At 39.2% G+C, this 19,114-nt stretch overlaps 1 protein-coding gene and 1 long non-coding RNA gene across 5 annotated transcripts in view; one reads left to right on the top strand and one right to left on the bottom strand.

Moving 5' to 3' along the window:
* LOC108256640 (uncharacterized) overlaps positions 1 to 2,842 on the top strand; it is a 16,654-nt gene extending 13,812 nt beyond the window's left edge. Inside the window, exon 4 of the long non-coding RNA XR_001810338.3 lies at positions 2,714 to 2,842. This is a non-coding gene — a long non-coding RNA (uncharacterized LOC108256640). The remainder of the gene's footprint in view (positions 1 to 2,713) is intronic.
* Positions 1 to 19,114, bottom strand: part of LOC108256603 (cohesin subunit SA-3) — a 36,280-nt gene that overhangs the window by 16,055 nt on the left and 1,111 nt on the right. For 2 of the 4 annotated variants that reach the window (XM_017453671.3, XM_017453655.3), the window contains exons 2-21: positions 17,585 to 17,694; positions 15,492 to 15,594; positions 14,814 to 14,996; positions 12,990 to 13,086; positions 12,731 to 12,807; positions 12,423 to 12,627; positions 11,763 to 11,914; positions 10,487 to 10,684; positions 9,910 to 10,008; positions 9,738 to 9,817; positions 8,888 to 8,995; positions 8,699 to 8,798; positions 7,316 to 7,430; positions 7,112 to 7,215; positions 6,941 to 7,027; positions 5,414 to 5,506; positions 4,450 to 4,650; positions 3,360 to 3,427; positions 3,072 to 3,159; positions 2,109 to 2,192 (exon numbers count right to left, since the gene is read on the bottom strand). In XM_017453671.3, coding sequence (XP_017309160.1) covers positions 2,109 to 2,192; positions 3,072 to 3,159; positions 3,360 to 3,427; positions 4,450 to 4,650; positions 5,414 to 5,506; positions 6,941 to 7,027; positions 7,112 to 7,215; positions 7,316 to 7,430; positions 8,699 to 8,798; positions 8,888 to 8,995; positions 9,738 to 9,817; positions 9,910 to 10,008; positions 10,487 to 10,684; positions 11,763 to 11,914; positions 12,423 to 12,627; positions 12,731 to 12,807; positions 12,990 to 13,086; positions 14,814 to 14,996; positions 15,492 to 15,594; positions 17,585 to 17,613 — 2,271 coding nt within the window. In that variant the 5' untranslated portion in view covers positions 17,614 to 17,694. The remainder of the gene's footprint in view (positions 1 to 2,108; positions 2,193 to 3,071; positions 3,160 to 3,359; positions 3,428 to 4,449; positions 4,651 to 5,413; positions 5,507 to 6,940; positions 7,028 to 7,111; positions 7,216 to 7,315; positions 7,431 to 8,698; positions 8,799 to 8,887; positions 8,996 to 9,737; positions 9,818 to 9,909; positions 10,009 to 10,486; positions 10,685 to 11,762; positions 11,915 to 12,422; positions 12,628 to 12,730; positions 12,808 to 12,989; positions 13,087 to 14,813; positions 14,997 to 15,491; positions 15,595 to 17,584; positions 17,695 to 19,114) is intronic. The other 2 variants (XM_017453680.3, XM_017453663.3) reach the window with 1 other exon arrangement.

Below are 19,114 nucleotides of genomic sequence, written 5' to 3'. Positions count from 1 at the left end.
AAAAATTCCCATCATTATACCACCACCACCTGAACTATTGACAAACGACTAAGGAAATCAAGATTCCTTCGACCAGGCAATGATTTTCCAATCTTCCACTGTCGGGTTTTGTTGAGCCTGTGCCCAATGTAGCCTCAGATTCTTTTACTTGGCTGACAGGAACCTGATGTGGACTTTTGCTGTTGTAGCCCATCAGCCTCGAGGTTTGGAGTAATGTGTGTACAGAGATGCTCTTCTGCTCACCATGGTTATACAGAGAGTTTTTTTACCCACCATTTCTCCCCCACTTGGTCACCTGTCAATTTTCCCACTGACCAGCCCGCTCTCCACCATCATAAGAAAGCTACCGACAAAGGCTTACATTTGCTTCGGCCAGGTCACAGGGGCGCATAACACACTCTGAAGATGGCTGTGGCATCGTTGGAATTTGAACCGCAATTTCCTGACGATACGGCTAAGACCTCCAAGCATTTCCCTGGCAAAACTGCTGCTCGTGTCATATTCCCCCCACTCTGATGTTTTATGAGAACATAAACTGAAGCTCTGGACTTGTATCTGCACGATTTTATGCACTGCGGTGCAGCCACATGATTGCCTGTTTGGCTAACTGCAGGAGTGAGCTGGTGTACAGGTGTTTCTAATAAAGTGGATCAGTAGACTCCTCAGCACACATTTAGTTTCTGAACAATATACAACTATAAAAATATTGACCTCATTATTTAAATGTACATTTAAATACACATGTACATTCTGAGAACAATCTGAACTTTCCGGTCACAACACACTTTAGGCGCTAGGGATGTACCAAAAACCGATACTTCGGTACCAAGTCGGTACAAACATTGTTAAAACGTGACTTTACTTGTTTTTCTGCAGTAGCATAGGTAACGTTAGTAATGAAGTTAGCGAGGTTGCAATTCTTCCGGAACTGATGGGGGCAGCAAATACGCGCAAGTGTTTTAGTCGGTCCATAAGGTGGTAAAGAAGTACGCCTACAAGCACACGGGAAAAACTACAGAAGATGGCAACAAGTTTAGCTCCGCCCAACTCGTTGAGAGGAAAGGTGGAAGTGTGAAATTCGGAAATACTTCGCATTCGAGGCGGATGACAGCAAACATATTATTGATACTCTATCGTTCATTTCAAACAAAGCGAGGAAACACCTGGAATTTGGCGAAGCACCTGAAAGACAGTCCTATATTATGTTTGTTTGAGGCAGCTGGCATTGTGGGCACGAAACCAGCCAACGTTATGCTCCATGTAATGTTTGCGATAGCCAGTTATTTGTTAACGACGCTAACACATTGCAATGTTATAAACTACCTCCTAATGGGCCACCATGCATCGCATTTCAGCCCGTGTCCTGTCAGCTAAATGTAGCCTAATGTCACAAATAATTATTCAAATGCTCATGCTTTTAATAAATCTTTTTGGCCTGCCACCATATCAGTGAATTTAAACTAATGCTTGCATTCAGAGTATAAGGTGTGTGTTTGTGTTTAGGAGGACACCTTAGTACTTGTAGCCTCCACCGTTTTATTAGTCATTGTCAGAGTGTTGGATAACAAAAATACCTACCCCCCCACTCTCTTTTTGCCAGTATTAGCCAGAGGAGGATGTCCTCCAGGAGAGTTTTTTTTATTTCATTTTTGTACCACACTGTGGTATCGACTTTGGTATCGAGTATCGTGTACTTTTGGTGGTATCGGTACCGACTACTAGATTTTTGGTATCGAGACATCCCTATTAGGCACATTAGGTTTTTGAGTTGTTGAGGTCTGTTGTAACAAGGCACGGTCACCTCTTCTTTTAAACAAACGAATCAAACAAAGGCAGACTCAATTTTGTTCGTTTATGTGAAATGTAAGTAGAACAACATGTTAGCCAACATGTCTACATCTGAGACATTATCATGATGGTAAAATGATATGGACTGTGGCTACATAAGATTGTCTGAGTCCTCCCCAGTAATTTAAGTACTCGCTCATTTTCCTTAGAGTGTATTCATTTGCTTAACTAGCTAACTAATTTGCCACGCTTTCAAGTTAAATTATGAAAACATGGGACTGGGAAAGTAGACTAGAACTTTCTCAGGTTTCTTAATGTACCTTCTCAGGTTGAGGTGTCTGTGAGATCTTCACTCTCACCCACAGCAGATGGAAAGCAGCGCACTTCAGTGCACATGACATCAACTGCAATTAACAATAAAAGCAAAAATTACTACACAACTCAACTATCCAACACATTTAATGCACTTCTATCATCTAATATACAACACGTATGGTAGTATTGTACAACACCATCAACTGCATAACCTGCATAAACCATTACTAACTATACAACATAAAATACATACACCATCAACTACACCCCTCAACGCTATGTAGCGATAGGCTGGCGGCCGGCGCACAGGAAACAAAAATCGCTCCTCCCACGGTGGTGCGGAAGAGACAGCTCTGCTTCAGCACCACCAATGGTTTGGACGGCCGGAGAGCACGTGGCAGGGCCACTGACACACACACGGCCAGTGATTGGAGCGTCGCACGGAAGAATTCCACCATCCAGCAGGCGAGCGGAGAGTATAAAAGGGCGATACTCCACTCGCAAGAGAGAGAAGTCTCCCTTGTGCATGTGCACAAGTCTCTGGTGTGTTTCAGGGGATATTCGACGAATGCATGTCTGCTAATCGCTGTTGTGTGTTTGTTTTTTTCAGGCGACACAACTGCGAGTGAAGGCTCCGCCCCCTGACTGTAAGCGCAGATGGCTGAGACCCGCACCGCACGATCGCACTTCGACGCACATACACAAACGCGCACCCACACCCCCTTCACAGACTGTCCGGAATAAAGATTCCACTACGGAAAACACTGAAACGGCCTCCTGTGTATCTGTGCTCAGCCCACCGCTGACTAAATTCCCTACAACATTCAAACCCAAATCAACACAACTCAGGAAATATATTACACCATTACACAGGACCTCTCTGGGGTCCTAACTGTAGTGTCTAGTGTACTCAAGTAAAGAACTGTCCATTCTCACACCCAGTCACAAAGCTGAACTCTGCACATTACCTCCTTGTCCACCTCTTTGGACTCCAATCCAGTTTTCAACAGCAGGAAGCATGGCTCAAATAGCTTCAGCACAGTCAGATCTCTTGCACTGACACACACACACAAATTCCAATGTGCATTAATATACCAATAAGTAGTACATCCAGATCTATCAATCAATCATAAAAATATTTCAATTATTTATTGTTCCAATTAGCATTGTGGCATTGCTGTTTTGCTGGAACTTTGTTGTCCAGCGTCATTATTTTCACACACATTCTGCATCAGACAACCTAAACACAAACACACCTGCTGAAAATGGCCAACCTCTTCAGGGAAGTCACAGCACTGTACACATCATCCTCGTCAGCTGTGCCCTGAATCACACACACACACAGTTAGATGATGTTAGATGCTGCGTTTTTGTTTTTTTGTCTTAACTTCAAGGCATTCCATAACATTAAATTGTTGTTGATGACTTGCTGCGGTATAGGTGTAGGGTACGTTGGGTGGGGAAATTACTACTATTCAATGAAGTATTAGGAAATTATTAATAAAAAATGTATAATTATTTTATTTAATGGGGGTACCATTCCAATGGACAAAATAATCTCAGAATGAGATAGGACTTGATGGTTGAGTAACCTCTTCCCCCACAGGCCAACACACTCAAGTTTAATAATAAGAAGAAAGGAAAGTATTAAATATGCCAAATACAACAATTTCAATGTAAATGTACAAATGAAGTAAAAATAACTGATAGAGAACTCGATAAAAGTGTAATATGAAGATGGATGATAAACATACATAGAGTTATTTATACAAGCCATAGTATTTATGGACATGGTATTTATCAGTGTTTGGTTGATAAGCTGATTGAGAGATATGGGTTGAGCTGATTAACATCTAGAAAGGACATTTGTGCTTCAAGGATGCAACAGGCATGTTCTAGTACCTGTTGGGACAATGATAAATCTTGAGTGCTGATTCTGATATCTAATTTGTAATACCGTTGAGATCTGTTAGCAAAGTGCTTTCTGAAATGCATTTTTGGTGCATGCTTGTATACATAATATGAACTAATTTACCCTAACATCCCTAATATGTCCTGAACATCCCATTCCAACGGGCCCCTTAGTTCCAGTGAAGGTCAATTTTAAATGGGACAGTATACAAAGATATCCTCTACAATTGTGTGCTTCCAACATTGTGGCACTTACTAATGAAAAAATAATAATAAATTCTAAGTCCATACAGTGCAAGCTCTCGGCTAAACTGGAAAAGCAATTTGTTGTGTATGTGAATAGATCAATATGGCAGCTCTACACATACACAGTCATTTATCGCTGGCGTATGTCATGCATGTTAATGAGATGTGTGTGCATTTCAGAATTATTACCTGCAGTACATCAGTGAGGTGTGTGTTGAATTTCTCCAGCGTCGAGTCAAGTAGCTGACTGACGATTCTTTCGGCGCGCGCAGAGAAAGTGTACTGATCGCAGCACAACACACACAATGCACGCACACAGGCCTCCAGCACGCTCTCCTCGTGATGCTTCTCCACAATCTCACACACCTGAGATAACAACAGCTCCAAATACTGAGACAGCCCGTCAAAGAGAAAAAGAGAAAGACGGACCAGGTCATATAACAAACAAATACGTATGTTTGTTTTACCGTGCTCATATGAATACGACAAAGCAGGAGAAATGAGTTTCAGTGAGAGCTTTAGTGATTTCCACTGACAAATTGACTGACATGGGTGGAACAGGGGATACAATAAAGTTGAGAAAAGTTTAACTTTATGTTATGTTAAGTAATTGGCAACAACCAATAAGAGTGCTGTATGGTGGTATATTTGTTTGAAAAGATCCGTGTTTTTGTGTTCACATATTCGATTGGTGATGCTCCCTGTGCTTAGATTGGCCTAAAGTGTTTGATTTACCCAACATCAACAGAACTTTTGGCACCGTAATTCGGTACATTAAACACTTTCTTGAAATCAGGAAGAGCAGAGCATTGTTTTAGCCTTGCACTAACACTAGAATACAGTAATGCACTGCACTGACTAATTTTATACATTTCCCTCCAAGTCTTTTACTTTTAGAGAAGACATTTGATTTGTTATGAAGTGGTTTTGTGTGAGTTCTGTACTTATTCTTTACAGATATCATCATGAAACCATACAGTAGATGTGTCCACTAGAGATGAACAATATTCTCAATGTGCACAAAATAAAAACTCATAATTGCTACAGTTCCATGTTTTCTTTACACTTTTGAAGTTTTGTATACAGATATGTAAATTGTTATGGATTTTTGTCGTTTGTAACTTTAATCGTTGCTTTCTCTGCAAGTTCTCACCTTCTCCAGACGGCCCGTGCTGCCGTAAGCCTCGAGCTCAAAATGCAGGGGCACTCTGAGCAAACACACCACTTTATCCACATCTGCAGAGAACTAAAAGAGACAGTGAAAGAATTCTGGGTGGATCTTTGTTCATAAAGGAATATTAAAGAAACGTTTCATTCATTCATCTTAATCCTGCTCGGTCAAGGCTCGAAATTGCGACCATTTTGGCCACATATGCTCTCGAAATTTTAATCTGTGCGACCTCAAAATATATTTGGGAGCATTTGTGCGAGTGAAAATAATTGTTGGGTTGCGACCAGTTTTAATTTCTCTACAAAACTTTCGCTAATTACTGCACAACATTTGCCTGCTGTGAGCTGATACAGTGACCGGTCCACCGTTCTATCCAGCATTACATAACCAATTAAAATTTATCTTTACATTCTTAACTTTAATGTAGATTTTATTATTGGTTACTATTAGCCAGTCAGTCAGTCCCAGGGCTTGAATTTCAGCGTGGGATTGCCCATAATTTAAACCTTTCCCACAAAGCTCTGCTTTATAATGCAGTAAATTCCCACACAAAATGTACTGTATTCGCTTCATCTCAGATCAAATTATTAAATTAATCCACAGACGCAAACAAATAAAATTAACACGTCAAGCAGTCTGTATTTCTTTTTAATTTAATTCCACCATCAGCGGCTCCACCGCCCTTCTGTCTCGCACTCTGTATTATGATCCTGATTCTCAATGCCGTGGTTTGCGTTATGGTTATGCATTATTCATATTATAAGTACCAGTCGATTCATAATGAGCTGTTTGTGAAGAAAGTCTTGGCTTTCAAATTCTTTTCATTTCAAAACTCAAATATTAGGGGTGTACTCACTTTTGTTGCCCACGGTTTATACATTAATGTCTGTGTGTTGAGTTATTTTGAAGGGATAGCAAATTTACACTGTTATACAAGCTGTACACTCACTACTTTACATTGAAGCAAAGTGTCATTTCTTCAGTGTTGTCACATGAAAAGATATGATCAAATATTTACAAAAATGTGAGGGGTGTACTCACTTTTGTGAGATACTGAAAGAGATATATATATATATACACATTGTAATGTTCCTTAAGTTTCATTGGGTGCTCCTAAATTTTTCCGGTGCTCCTAACTTTTTAAAGTTGGAAGCAGTAGTGCTACTAATTAAAAAAGTTAATTTCGAGCCCTGTCAGAGTCCTGGTTAACCTGGAGCCTATCACAGGAACACATGGTGACTCCACTGCCACTATGGTGAGTGTTACCTGCTACTTGTGAATTTCCCTTTGGGATCAAAATCAATCAATCAATCTACTATCCATCATTATTATTTTCCTTTCACACTTGCCAATTCGCTCCTGTCATTTTTTAGCCATTTGCTGTTAAACTCTAGCTAGCTGTTATCATGTTAACCATTAGCACCCACCTGAGCAGTTGTATAAAGAAGTTCATGAATTTTAGCGAAAAAGAAGATTTCAAGTATGGACTTACGTGGTGTGCGTGTTTACCTTAGTGAGTAGTTGAGGCAGCAGTGGTATGAAGTGATTGGTGATGCGTTTCCTCTCCTGAGTTTGCTGCTTTCTGCCTTTCAAATTCTAAAATTACAGACATATGCAGATTGACTCATCAGTCAATGTATCAGCCAGTCTCATGTTCCCTCCCTCCCTCTCTCTCTCTACCTTCTTCCCAAGGGCCCGAGCTGTAGCTGGACTTCCCTCTGTTGCCTGTTTGACTGCGCACATCATCAGCTCAATTAGAGCAGCCTCTTCATCATCATTCAGCCCTAACACACACACACACACACACACACACACACACACACACGATAATCCTCCACAGCTGACACATAGGCAGATAATACATTTGTATTTGCACAGACGCACCTTGCTCCTCCCCATTCTCCTGAAGCAACAGTGATGTCATTGTCTCCCAATCTTTAAGTTCTGACACTGCCACACCCCAGAGGCTGTCCACCAGGTAGGCAGCATGTTCATGATACTGGCACACACAGATGCACACATTACCAGTATTTACCATGGCACATTAGATGCTCTAGCTTCCCTGATACTCCAGAGATTAAAACTCGGGGAAAAGGGTGAGGGTTGAATTTTTCACTATATTTGGAAGGGTACAGGGTCAATTTAGTTAAAACAAAGCTAAAACCTTTTTTTTCTTTGAAAAAACCTAAATGACCTCATCTCTGCAAGGATGATTAGACAAAGGAATTGAGTAATTACGTGCTGGGCACGTGGCTCAGGTACAGGACACAGCTGGGTCGCACGTACTGCTAAACAAACTCAGGCATTGCTGATACGGGTGTGTGAGATGACCATGACGCTTCATGGTTAGAGAACGATCTTGTGATACTCCTAACTTGTTTTGTGATAAAAGTATTTATTCCTGACAACTAAAAGACTAATATACAGTAATTCTAGCTAGCAATAACTAGCATGCAGGAAGAGACTCAACCAAAGTCGCTGAATTTAATGAATTAATTTAGACGTATGCAGCATAATAAAATTACTGCATTTCTCCACTTCCCTATACAGTAGCTGTTGTTGGAGACACAGTTGTAGCTGTATGTTGTAGCTGTATGAGAAACACTTTGACAAGCCCATGATGGCAGCATGCATTCGTAAAAATGATCTCGCAATCCATTTACAAGGGAATTAAAAACCTATGAAAGTAATGCGCGTGTGTTTTGTACATTTAAAAAGCAATAAGGGAAATGGTTTTGGGGTTATGGTGTTTCAGGGGAATGTTTGTATTTTCTAAAATTCTTCACAAACCATGATTTTCTGGTGTTTCAAATCGCAAGCCATGATAGCCCACTGCGGACTAAAGCTTAGATGTAAATACTGCACTAATAATGCACTAATACTGCAAACAATGTACTTTGAGCTCATATTCATTATTTTAGCTCAACTCCAATATACTTTATGCTTTATCAGGAGAGGATCATCTCTCTTATGGCCATGGGGAAAAAATGCGAGTGGAAATGCTATTTTTTTTTCTGTCAAAGAACACTTAAATGAAGAAAAAATTAAAGTGAGACATTCCAAGTAATTGATTGTTAGGTCCTATGGAAACAAAAGCCAATGTTGGCAAAAGTTGCTTTGGGTTTGAGATCCGCAGCTTTGACCTTTTTGGATGATGAAATTGTCATTCTGTGTTTTAAACAAAAAAAAAAAAAAAAGTGAATTTGTGAAAATTAGTGAATTTGTCCTGAAATTTCTAATGCCAATGTGCTTAGATATTGATATTACCTTGCTTTGAATAAAGAAGCATGTGAGCAGGTTGAGGAAAGTGACATTGCGCCTCTCTTTCTCATCTTCTTCTAGTAGACGATCCACCTCGGTACACAGCCTACACACACACACACACACCTGACTGTACACTACACCTGTAGTATATAGCTGCGATGATGATGATGATGATGGTGGTGATGAACTCACACATGGTACAAAAACTCTCCAGCTGCAGAAGCGAGTCCTCTATGTGCAGCAAACACTAGTGGATACACACGCATACACTCATCCTCAGACAGACCGTCCTCTGTCTTCCTGCGCACACACAAACATGATTATTAAATACGACTCTTGTAAAACAGAACGATGTAAGGTTTTTAGACGTAAACGAACAAAACCCTTTACTGGATATTTTTTATTTGAGACACTGATCAATGTTGTCAACATACTCACTAACTGACAAACCATGGCTGTGAAAAACCAATTATTTTCTCTCTATCGTGAATACAAAACTGAGACATAATATCAAATGCAATGAGTGCATATTTTGAATACAATGCTGAACATTTATGTATTTTTCTAAACCAGATCAGTCATTTTATCACATATCGCATATAACAGACGTTTCCGTTTCTCACAAATTGCGTCTTATTTCTGAGCAATGAGACGGTCTTGAGTCATGAAACGGAGAATACAGAGAGAAAAAGTATGTTCATCAGGTTCTAAAGGGTTAAAATACAATGTTGTGAAATCGTGATAAAAAGGTTAGACGGCTAATGTGATTAAATATCATGCTCAACTATCTCTTTTTAAACGCTTTCTAAAATAAATTCAATATGCCAAAAGGAATGTGTACCTAATAAACCAGTGATGCGTATAAAGTATCAGAAGACATTTTACAGTGGAATTCCACTGAAGACAGGCTGACTCAACCACATGCCTAGTGGGATCATTATCATTCTAGAAATTTATCATGTTATTAAATACTTACGTGTGGATTATGGCATGTGAATGATTTCTAGTTCATGCACACACGCAAACTCAGACACACACTCACTGCATAATGATCAGCAGCAGTCTGACTGCCTCCACAGCAACATCAGCGTCTTTATCCAGCACCATGTTCAACAACCTCTCCTTTAAACACACACAGCAAAGGTTAACACACACTCAGCAAAAAACATTAAACACACACACACACACACACACACACACACACACACAAATACCTTAAAACGGCTTGTAAAGAGCTCCAGGCGGCCGATGAAACTTTTTTCCTCATACAGTTTCTGAAGGGACAACACACACTGCAGGCGAACACTAGCTTGCTGTGGAGACACAAACACACCCACACACAGAGGTAATAACACTTAAAAGTTACAGTCCCCTCTGAAAGTACTGGAACAGCAAGGCCAATTCTATTGTTTTCCATATACACTGAAGACATCAGGGTTGCCTGAAAAAGCAACACAAAAGAAAACTGTTTGGTGATGGCAGTGGATCACTGGCTTGGTGCAGGGATACGCAACCAAATATTAAGTGTTATTTACTTTAAGACTAACTGTTCCATTACTTTTGCTCACCTAAAAATTGGGTGCGCTGCCACATTCTAAGGAAAAACACGAGGAAATGAAAGCTGAAATTCTGATCTGTCGTCTCATTCATCTTTTGATCTCAAACCCAAATATATTCTATTATTTGTACAACAAAACAGAGGAGCTGCGCCCTTGCACGTCCAATACTTTCAGAGGGGACTGTGCTTATACGCCGTTCTGGTCGAATACCCCTCTTCCAGTGTGCACGTACCTTGTCATGCAACATCCAGCCTAGGTATTTGAGGTGTCCATCATTAAGGAAGGAGGTGGGGTTTTCTCTAAGCCACACCCCCATCTCCTCCATACAGACTGCACGGATCTCTGGAACTTTGTCTCTATACCGATGAACAAACACTCCTTTAAAGATCCCGTTCATCAGAGAGCCCAACTCCTCCTGCTGCTCCAACAACTAAAATGCACACGCACACAAGGTCGTGTCATTATTTACTCAAGATAAACAACACTGGAGACCAGAGATTTACCAAATTATTAACCAATTATAATTATAGAAGGGATGAAAATCATTTTTATAATTAATTTATCTTTTTTAATTTAAATTAAGTAACAACATTTAATACAGTTTTCACAAATTCACCTTAAAGTTCACCAGGGCACAAAGCTGGGAAATAGAAGCACGTTTAATTTATGTATATTATAACATGTATATTTTTTGTTATTGGTCAAGTAAATGGCTCGGGGCATTCATAACAGGCAACAAATCTATGATGTCAGACAATTTCATAAACTAAATAGCTACGTTACAGAGCATAGACAGATTTTTTTTTAAAATCCCATCGACCAAAAAAAAAAAAAATAAATTTGATGTGACAAATGAGATGCCTTGTTCCTTTTGACTACAAATGAGATTAGATTTTTAAAAATCTGATGATAAATGCTTATTGGACACTGCCAATGGTTGCCTGTTAGCATAAAGGGCATAATACTTGACCATATTATTTAGTACACTAGCATGCAGTATGGGACCTAACTAGAGCTACAACCACTAATCTTTAAAATCGATTATAAAAACCATCGTCAACGAATCTCATTATGGATTAGTTGGTCTGCAAGTGGCATGAGGCACGTTTACTCGTTCCGTTACTCCTGTTCCCAAAATCATCAGAGAGTACAGACCAAAGTTGTGTCTCAAATGACATGATACACTATTCACTATGTACTCTACTGTCTAGTGTATGAATTTCAGAAAGGTAACATCATCTCAAATGGAACATGAGCGGTTTTTACTAACTGGAGGTATAAGCCGTTTCCCAGATGACGGCACAAGACGTCATACGCATATAATGTGACGCCGCTAACTTTAGCAGAAAACCCAGCGTCAACATTACCTTTTATATCTTTCTTACCAAAGTGTGGCGTTTAGACTATATGTTTAAATAGGACTAAATATCGGATTTTTAAAAATCTGAAACGTTGGGGATAAAGTCTAATAATCTTCAATCTAAAATAGACCCATCTGTGTGTGTGACCTGATTGTAGGAGTTCTGGAGCTCTTCCAGTCTCTCAGTTGCTCTGTGTGCGGCACTCTTGCTTTTCTCCAGCTGATATCGTCTTTGTGTTGCGTCAGCCTGAGCATACACGACTGCAGACACTGCCACTATTGCAGACATCAGACGCATGGCTACACACACATACACACACTATAGAGTTAGGTCCTCCAAAACAATCTATTGCTATTTGTTTTCGTCAAGCATAATGAAGCAGGAACGTCATGCGCCCCATAAGCAGCTATCTAAGTTCATGTTCATACTAAGAGTTAAACCCCTCGTACCACCACTTTCCAATTTGTCTCGTTTATGTCCAGCTTTCTCAGGTTCTAATTAGATTTTAGCGAGTGAGTGAGGCCAGAATACACCATGGATGGAATGGTAATCAAAGTGCACCACACACACACTCTTACACTCACACAATGACTAAGAACAAGCAAAACTTCACACAGGAGTTTTTTGTGCATGCATTGATTAAACTGAACATATTTAACCACAACACAACATGGATCCACCACAGGCTAAATCACTTATCCTTATCACCTTCTATTGTTTCCACTGGAAAGTTAGAGGTTTGGTTTTTGTTCTGGATAAGAATTTAAACTGGGATTAAATGTGATAAATAATCCTCAAACTCCTCACCAATGAGCGTGCTAGTGTGTCTGAAGGCTCGGACCTGCGAATCAGCGAGCCCCGTGAGGAAGGCGATCAGTGCTGAGAACACAAACTCATCATAAAGGAGACTGTTTCTGCAGCGCTGCACCAGCTGAAACACAAACTCACACAGTCCTTCACGAAACCGTCGGCCCTGAGACCCCCCTGCTGCCAGGGGGTAACCTACTGAGTCCTGGAGCACAGAGAACACACAGTAAAAACATAGAAATACAGTACGTTCTGATTAAAATATGTGGAATCTGTGTTTCCTTTACCCCGACCAACACGCTACTCACCTCATTAAACTCTTTGGTCAGGTGACTTATGATGTCAGCATTCTGCATAATGTCAAACATCTCCCTTGTTACAATTCCTAAGGCACAACAGTATAATCAAATATACACGTTTTAGAGGTTTCAGAGACTCCATCACTTTGCACTTTAGCATACATCTGATGATGGCAAGCACAATGTTAATACTAAATCTAGTGCTGCTGTGTTGCACTGCCTGTTTTCTGTATGTTGGTGAATAGTCAGATAACGGAGTAAGACTTACCTTTACAGCCACAGCACTCAATAACAAAATTAAGGAGCTCTAGAAGACCCTCCTCCCGATCCTGTTTATAGTCATCCAGCCAATCATCAACCACCGTCTGCAGCAACCAATTAGAAAGTTTGCGTAAGCCAAGCCAAACTAAGAATTTCTGCCAGACGTACAAAAGTTTCAGTACTGCTGATTTTCTTTGTACATGACATTCAATGTATGCAAGCAATCACCCATTAAGTGCAACGCACATTACCAGCATAGCTCATTTGTTTAATGATGCACACAAAACTCCGTATAAGGTAAAGCACACAAAGAACTAAAAACATGAATTTATCAGAGGCAGAAGTGGAAGTTATTTTGACGTCTACACCAATAAAAAAATTAGACACCAAGCACATCACACAATGAAATGGCTATGTTTAATTGTTTTAAGTGTCTCGGTGACTGTTAGTCTCTCTCGCACCAACGCAAGAGGAAACCTAATGTATTTGGGGGTGCCCAATGACTGCATGCAGAATACTAGGGAGTACAGTGCTCACTGCAGATTGAGACATACCAGATCCATCTCTTATTGTCAGACCTGCAAACTCGGAAGAGGTGAAAAAGGTGACATATATATATATATATGTGTGTGTGTGTGTGTGTGTGTGTGTGGAGAGATCAATGTATATGACCAAGGTGAAGCTCATACACATATTAAAAACCCAACTGTTGTTTCGCGACATTGAAGCATAAAGCTGAAGAAAAAAAGGTTTCATAAATTTTACATCTCTAAATTGAATACATTAGCAAACACTGATCATGTTAACACGTAACCATGGTCAACACGATTAAAACACAGTGGGTCTTTTTGATTACGTGTTCTTTTTTATTCCCCTAGTAACTTTCGATAAAGACAAACGTTAAAATCAGACAGAAATACGGATGCAGCGGGAGTCTTAAACTCAGCAAAAGTATTGCGATTCATTCTGAATTGATTGACATTAGCTTACGTGCTAACAAGTGTACTAACAAGTTGGGAAAAGTTTGATGGGGTAACGTTAGGGGAAAAAAAAACATATCATGAGGCGCCGCACCAAAGATGTAGTATTGGGAAAAAGGTCGGAACAGCTCAAGAGACGTCTGTGGTCTCACTCCAGTGTATGGGAAATTAGTATATTTCCGATTCTTGTGAGGTTTAGGAGCCATTCACATTTAGTGCCTAAAAACACGGTCACTTAAAGCACTGTTTGTTTTGCTCTCCTAGAACAGTCAGAAACATGATTTCACGAGGGACATTAGACAAGCAATTTGTTTCTTACTGTTCACAAGCTGTTTAAACTTGACAGCTTAATCTAGAATATAAATTTGCAGTAACTCGTCCCCAATTATACGATACAAAGGTTCACATTAGTGAGTCTCCTTAAATGTAAACAAACCCAAGTGCTCGGATTTAAGAAAAGAAAGAAAAAAAAGGTTTTACCAAACAAGTAAGAGGATTTTCATACATACTAAATATTATGTGTGTAAATGCTCCTACGAACGGTTTTCAAAATAAATTTGTTCATATCCAGATTGATAAATGAGGCCTAATGTTTGAGAGTAAGAGAAATCTAGCTATTTGGTGAAGGGCATGTTGCCTTTGCTTAAATGATGTGAATCATTATTTTTTTATTTTCTATGGGACTGTCTTTGTGTTTTATTACACACATTGACGGTGAAAGATGCAAGTGATAATCATTCAAAACACTTGAGCATGCTCTCACCTGTGTATGTAATGTATCTGTAAATCTGTTACTGTGTGGAAACCTAAGAACATAAGGCTGTTATACATCACTTTCCCCTTTCTCTCACCACCAGTGCGGAGCGTCCGGATCTCACAGCCTCAAACATGCTCCCTCTCTTCCTCCTTTCTGTTCGGGCCATCTCAGGCTGTGGGCCGAGTGAGTTTTTTGGTGTGCGAGAAGCTCCGGGTGTGTGTGTGAGTGAAGGACTGGAGGTGCTGCTGCCTGCTCTCAGTCTACGCCTTTTAGAAAGCTGGAAGAGACAACCAGACAGCTTAGTCACAAAAATCCAGCTTTGCAATACAAAAAAAGTTTTGTGCAATAGTACACGTGTGTGAAAGACAAATGAACACATGATGCTTTTCCCGTGGATAGTGCGGCATGGCAAACTACCCATAATCCTCCATGTTTATCACTACTTCCACCTCCAAGCAGGCCATGCCACACCCGAGTACCCATGTACTAAAACAAACTTGCTGTGGCTCCTGCTTTCTCTCGTTCCAAGAGACAAAAATTTGACAACACCACAATGTTTTAACATCACAACAGTGTTTCATTTCAAATTGTTTTTGAATTTCAAGTATTTTACTACTCATTCCTAATCAAGTCACTGTCAGATTACCAACAGATGAACTCCTCATACTTTTGGAGTTAGACTTTTATGATTGGAAAGCCACCCACACACACACACAAAGTCTGGGGTTCCCATTTCTTTTCCACTGTTTATTGAAGAAGCAGTTATACTCACTGTTGCGCCTGGAACTGGTCCCTGTTTTCTCTTTGTGTTTTTCATATTGGGTTCAAAGTCTTCGTCTGATCCTAAAACATCATCTGGCTCCTCAGGACTCAAACTATGCACACACACACACACACACACACACACACACACACACACACACACACACACACACACACACACACACACACACAATCAGCTGCTATACTGACATCAGAGGCCTGTTGCACAAAGCCAGTTTCGGTGGCTACCCAGGTACATTGCATTTAGTTTGAGCAAACTCTTTTTCGGTCTCAACGAGGTGGATTGGTTTTTAGTGGATTTCATCGCCATGGTAACAGACTACACGGCTAACCGGCTCGAGGACAGGTTTTATACTGGGTGAGAATTCGCAAACCCAAGAGATGGTAATGTTAATGTGCCACAATATAACACACAAGTGGGAAATGACAAATTAATTTACCTTCTGATAAACTAAATTTAAAATTTTCAGTTAATTTTACAGACTGTATGCAAAAAACAACCGTTAACCTGTTCCACCTTGTAAACAAATACAATAAACATCAATGTTCAGTCTTTGAAGTCTGCTCCTCTTAAACATATTTAAAGCTACACTATTAGACATCCACTGTCATGGTTCTGGGTTGGAGTCAGTTCTTGAACCGCTCTGTGTATATTGTGTGTATATCTGAATAATCTTATATAGGATGTGATTGGGTGAGTTCATTTACCAGTCAGATGCAAAGCGCTTTAGTTTAATGGTGTTCATTAAGGATGCTCCGATAAGGATTTTCACAGCCGATATCAATTTCTTGTTATCTTCATCGATGAAACCAATCCAGATAACAAACTTTTTATGTTTAAGCTTTAATCAGGAGGTCATAAACAGTTAAATGTAAGCTCTCTGCTCATGGTCATTGTTAATCGAATTAAAATAATAGCAATGGGATACTGTTGGTTAATTGATAAATAAACAAGCATGAAATATTTATTTTTAAACATCTTAAACAATAAAGAGTCCGAATTAAAAGTAGTCTAACACAAACATGATCCATATTAGGAAAAAGGCTAATAGCCTTCTAAGGAAATAGCAGACTAAGCTTAATGTCAAATCGATATTAAATGCAACCCATAGTAATTAAACATTTTCATTTCTCATTTTATTTAAATTTTATGAAGTTATTAGACTATCTATTTTTTTATATTAAATGATTTATTTATAACTAAGCACATTTTCTGTCTTTACATTTTACTAGTTTTATTTTTGTTTGTTTATCAGTTGTTCCATTTAGATCGGTTCCCCCAATACAGTATTGCAATGTCTGCTGGCAATATTGCATTTTTTAGGGGATTAAATCAAAACATGACAACTGGAGTTGACTTTTTCTGATATCTGGCAACCCTCAGTTTAAATGAAGTGAACGTTCAAAAGTTTAAGTGAATGTGAAGGAGAGCAGCAGAGTACTGTATGTTTACAGACTGAACAGTTGTTACTCTTGAGTATGATTAATTAAAACATTTAACATATATATATTGTGAAATTACATGAAAGATGTTGGGGTTATAAGTTTTCAATCCGTTTATTCTAATTGCGAGACTATAAAAGTAAACTTATGCATTTACACGATCAGCAACGTTCCCTAGCTTTGGCAGCCACAACGGTGTTGCTTTTTGCAGTTAGCGTAGGCTTAAATTCCCCATGTTTACACAAAATAATAATAATTTCTTGCTCTTCAACCCGAAAGTACACACACCAGCATTTTCACATGTTGAATGCAATTGGCTGTTTGCTGCAAACGCCTGGATTTTACGCGCACAATGAGTAAACATGGATTCAGGGTTTAAACCCAGGTTGACTGAAAGTTGATCAGCGTCATTACACCTATTAACCCGGGCTGGATTTGTTTGGTTTTGTCCTCTCAAAACTTAGTCTGCAACTCCAAATTTGTTCAACTGACTTCATGCAACAGACTTCCGGGTTTTCGTCTTTAATGGCCATTATAGCTGTATAAATAACTCAAGTTCTACATATTCATAAATGTTGTATTAATTGAATAATGTGTATGGCATGGTTATGAGCAGTCTGAATAATATACGTCACTTACCTGTCCAGGTCAGACTCTGCCAGCACCATTTCGTTGTTTTTTTTTTTTTTTTATGTCCTGCTGAGGACACGACGTCAGCGCTTTATCCAAATAAAGACAGCTTGCACTACCTTCATCAAATGACAAAACAATCTGAGTCATTACCATTTTCCTTAACTTAGCTGTTTCAGTGAAACGGTTAAGAAATGTTCCACAGCTATCTGCTGAAGTAACTGGAGTCACCTGTTCCAACCAATAAGAAAGGAATCAAGAAATGACACGTATGGTTACGTCAATCATTTTTCAATTTCTGGATAAAATTGCAACTATAACATGTCCTCTACAGAAGCCCTAAGTGGCCATGCATTATTCATTTTTCTTTCTTGTTTTCTCATGAGCACGACTTTTTTTTTTTTTTTTTTTTAATGGGTTTTTTGTTAAACGCCTGAAATAAGGTCTGTGGTTAACGCAACCTCCAGATATGTTCACGTTTTATACTATGACATAAAACACATTAGTATAATACCCCACTCATGATTTTGTTAAGCTTTTACGTGTTTTGAAAAAGACAGCTGCTAACAAGTGGCTAAATGGGATTACGGAGGTTGTTGGGAAATTAAAGATCATCCTGGCGAACAGGAAAACTCATATACATCATCCTTGTTATTTTTATACTTGCGCTCTTGCAAACTATTCCAACTTGTAGATTTGATCAGTTTATAGTATTTTCCAATTGTAGTGTTTTTTTTTAAATAAATACTGAAAGAGTTGTCAGAAGTGTAGCGTCGGTGAAGTTGAAGTCAGATTTTCTCGGGATAAAAGTTACACCGCGAGAAAACAACTTTTTGTTATGTCTAGATCATGAGAAAACCATTTTTTTTAAGTCTAGATCACGAGAAAACTTTTTTTTAATGTCTAGATCATGAGAAAACAACTTTGCTATGTCTAGATCAAGAAGAAGCAACAAAGAAAAAATTTATAATGCACGGCCGCTTACGGCTTCCGTACTCCTTTCTTAAACCAATAATAATGTAATAAAAATATTCAAATGCACCAAAATAGCTTGTTCACGTTTTCTGTCCACTCTCAATCAACAGTTTTTCTGAAACTTACCAACTTCGAAGAAGACTTTAAGCCCAATCACATCATGTCATATATCCCTGATAAGCTTGTTTCCTGACATACACTCACAGCCACTTCAAACAGAACATCTGTACACATACTCGTTCATGTAATTATCCAGTCAGACAATCATGTGGCAGCAGCACAATGCATAAAACTCATTTATATAGGTCACGAGTGTCAGTTTATGTTCAAATCAAACATCAGATCTTGACAGTTGAAGACTGAAAAAAGACCAGGGCAATGTTTTTTTCCTGCCAGTTTGAACCGGTCTGGACATTCTCCTCTGACTTCTCTCACCAACAAGCGTTTCCACCAGCACAACTGCTGCTCACTGGTTGGGTTTTTCTTTTTTCGAAATCACAGAAATTTAAGCAAAATGCCGCAATATTCGGAGGAACTTGCCATTTTTTGTTAAACTGCCGCAGA

Source organism: Ictalurus punctatus, chromosome 2 (genome assembly GCF_001660625.3).
Source record: "Ictalurus punctatus breed USDA103 chromosome 2, Coco_2.0, whole genome shotgun sequence".
Lineage (NCBI taxonomy): Eukaryota > Metazoa > Chordata > Actinopteri > Siluriformes > Ictaluridae > Ictalurus > Ictalurus punctatus.
The sequence above is the reverse complement of the archived record's forward strand: the minus strand, read 5'-3'. Positions and strand labels throughout refer to the sequence as shown.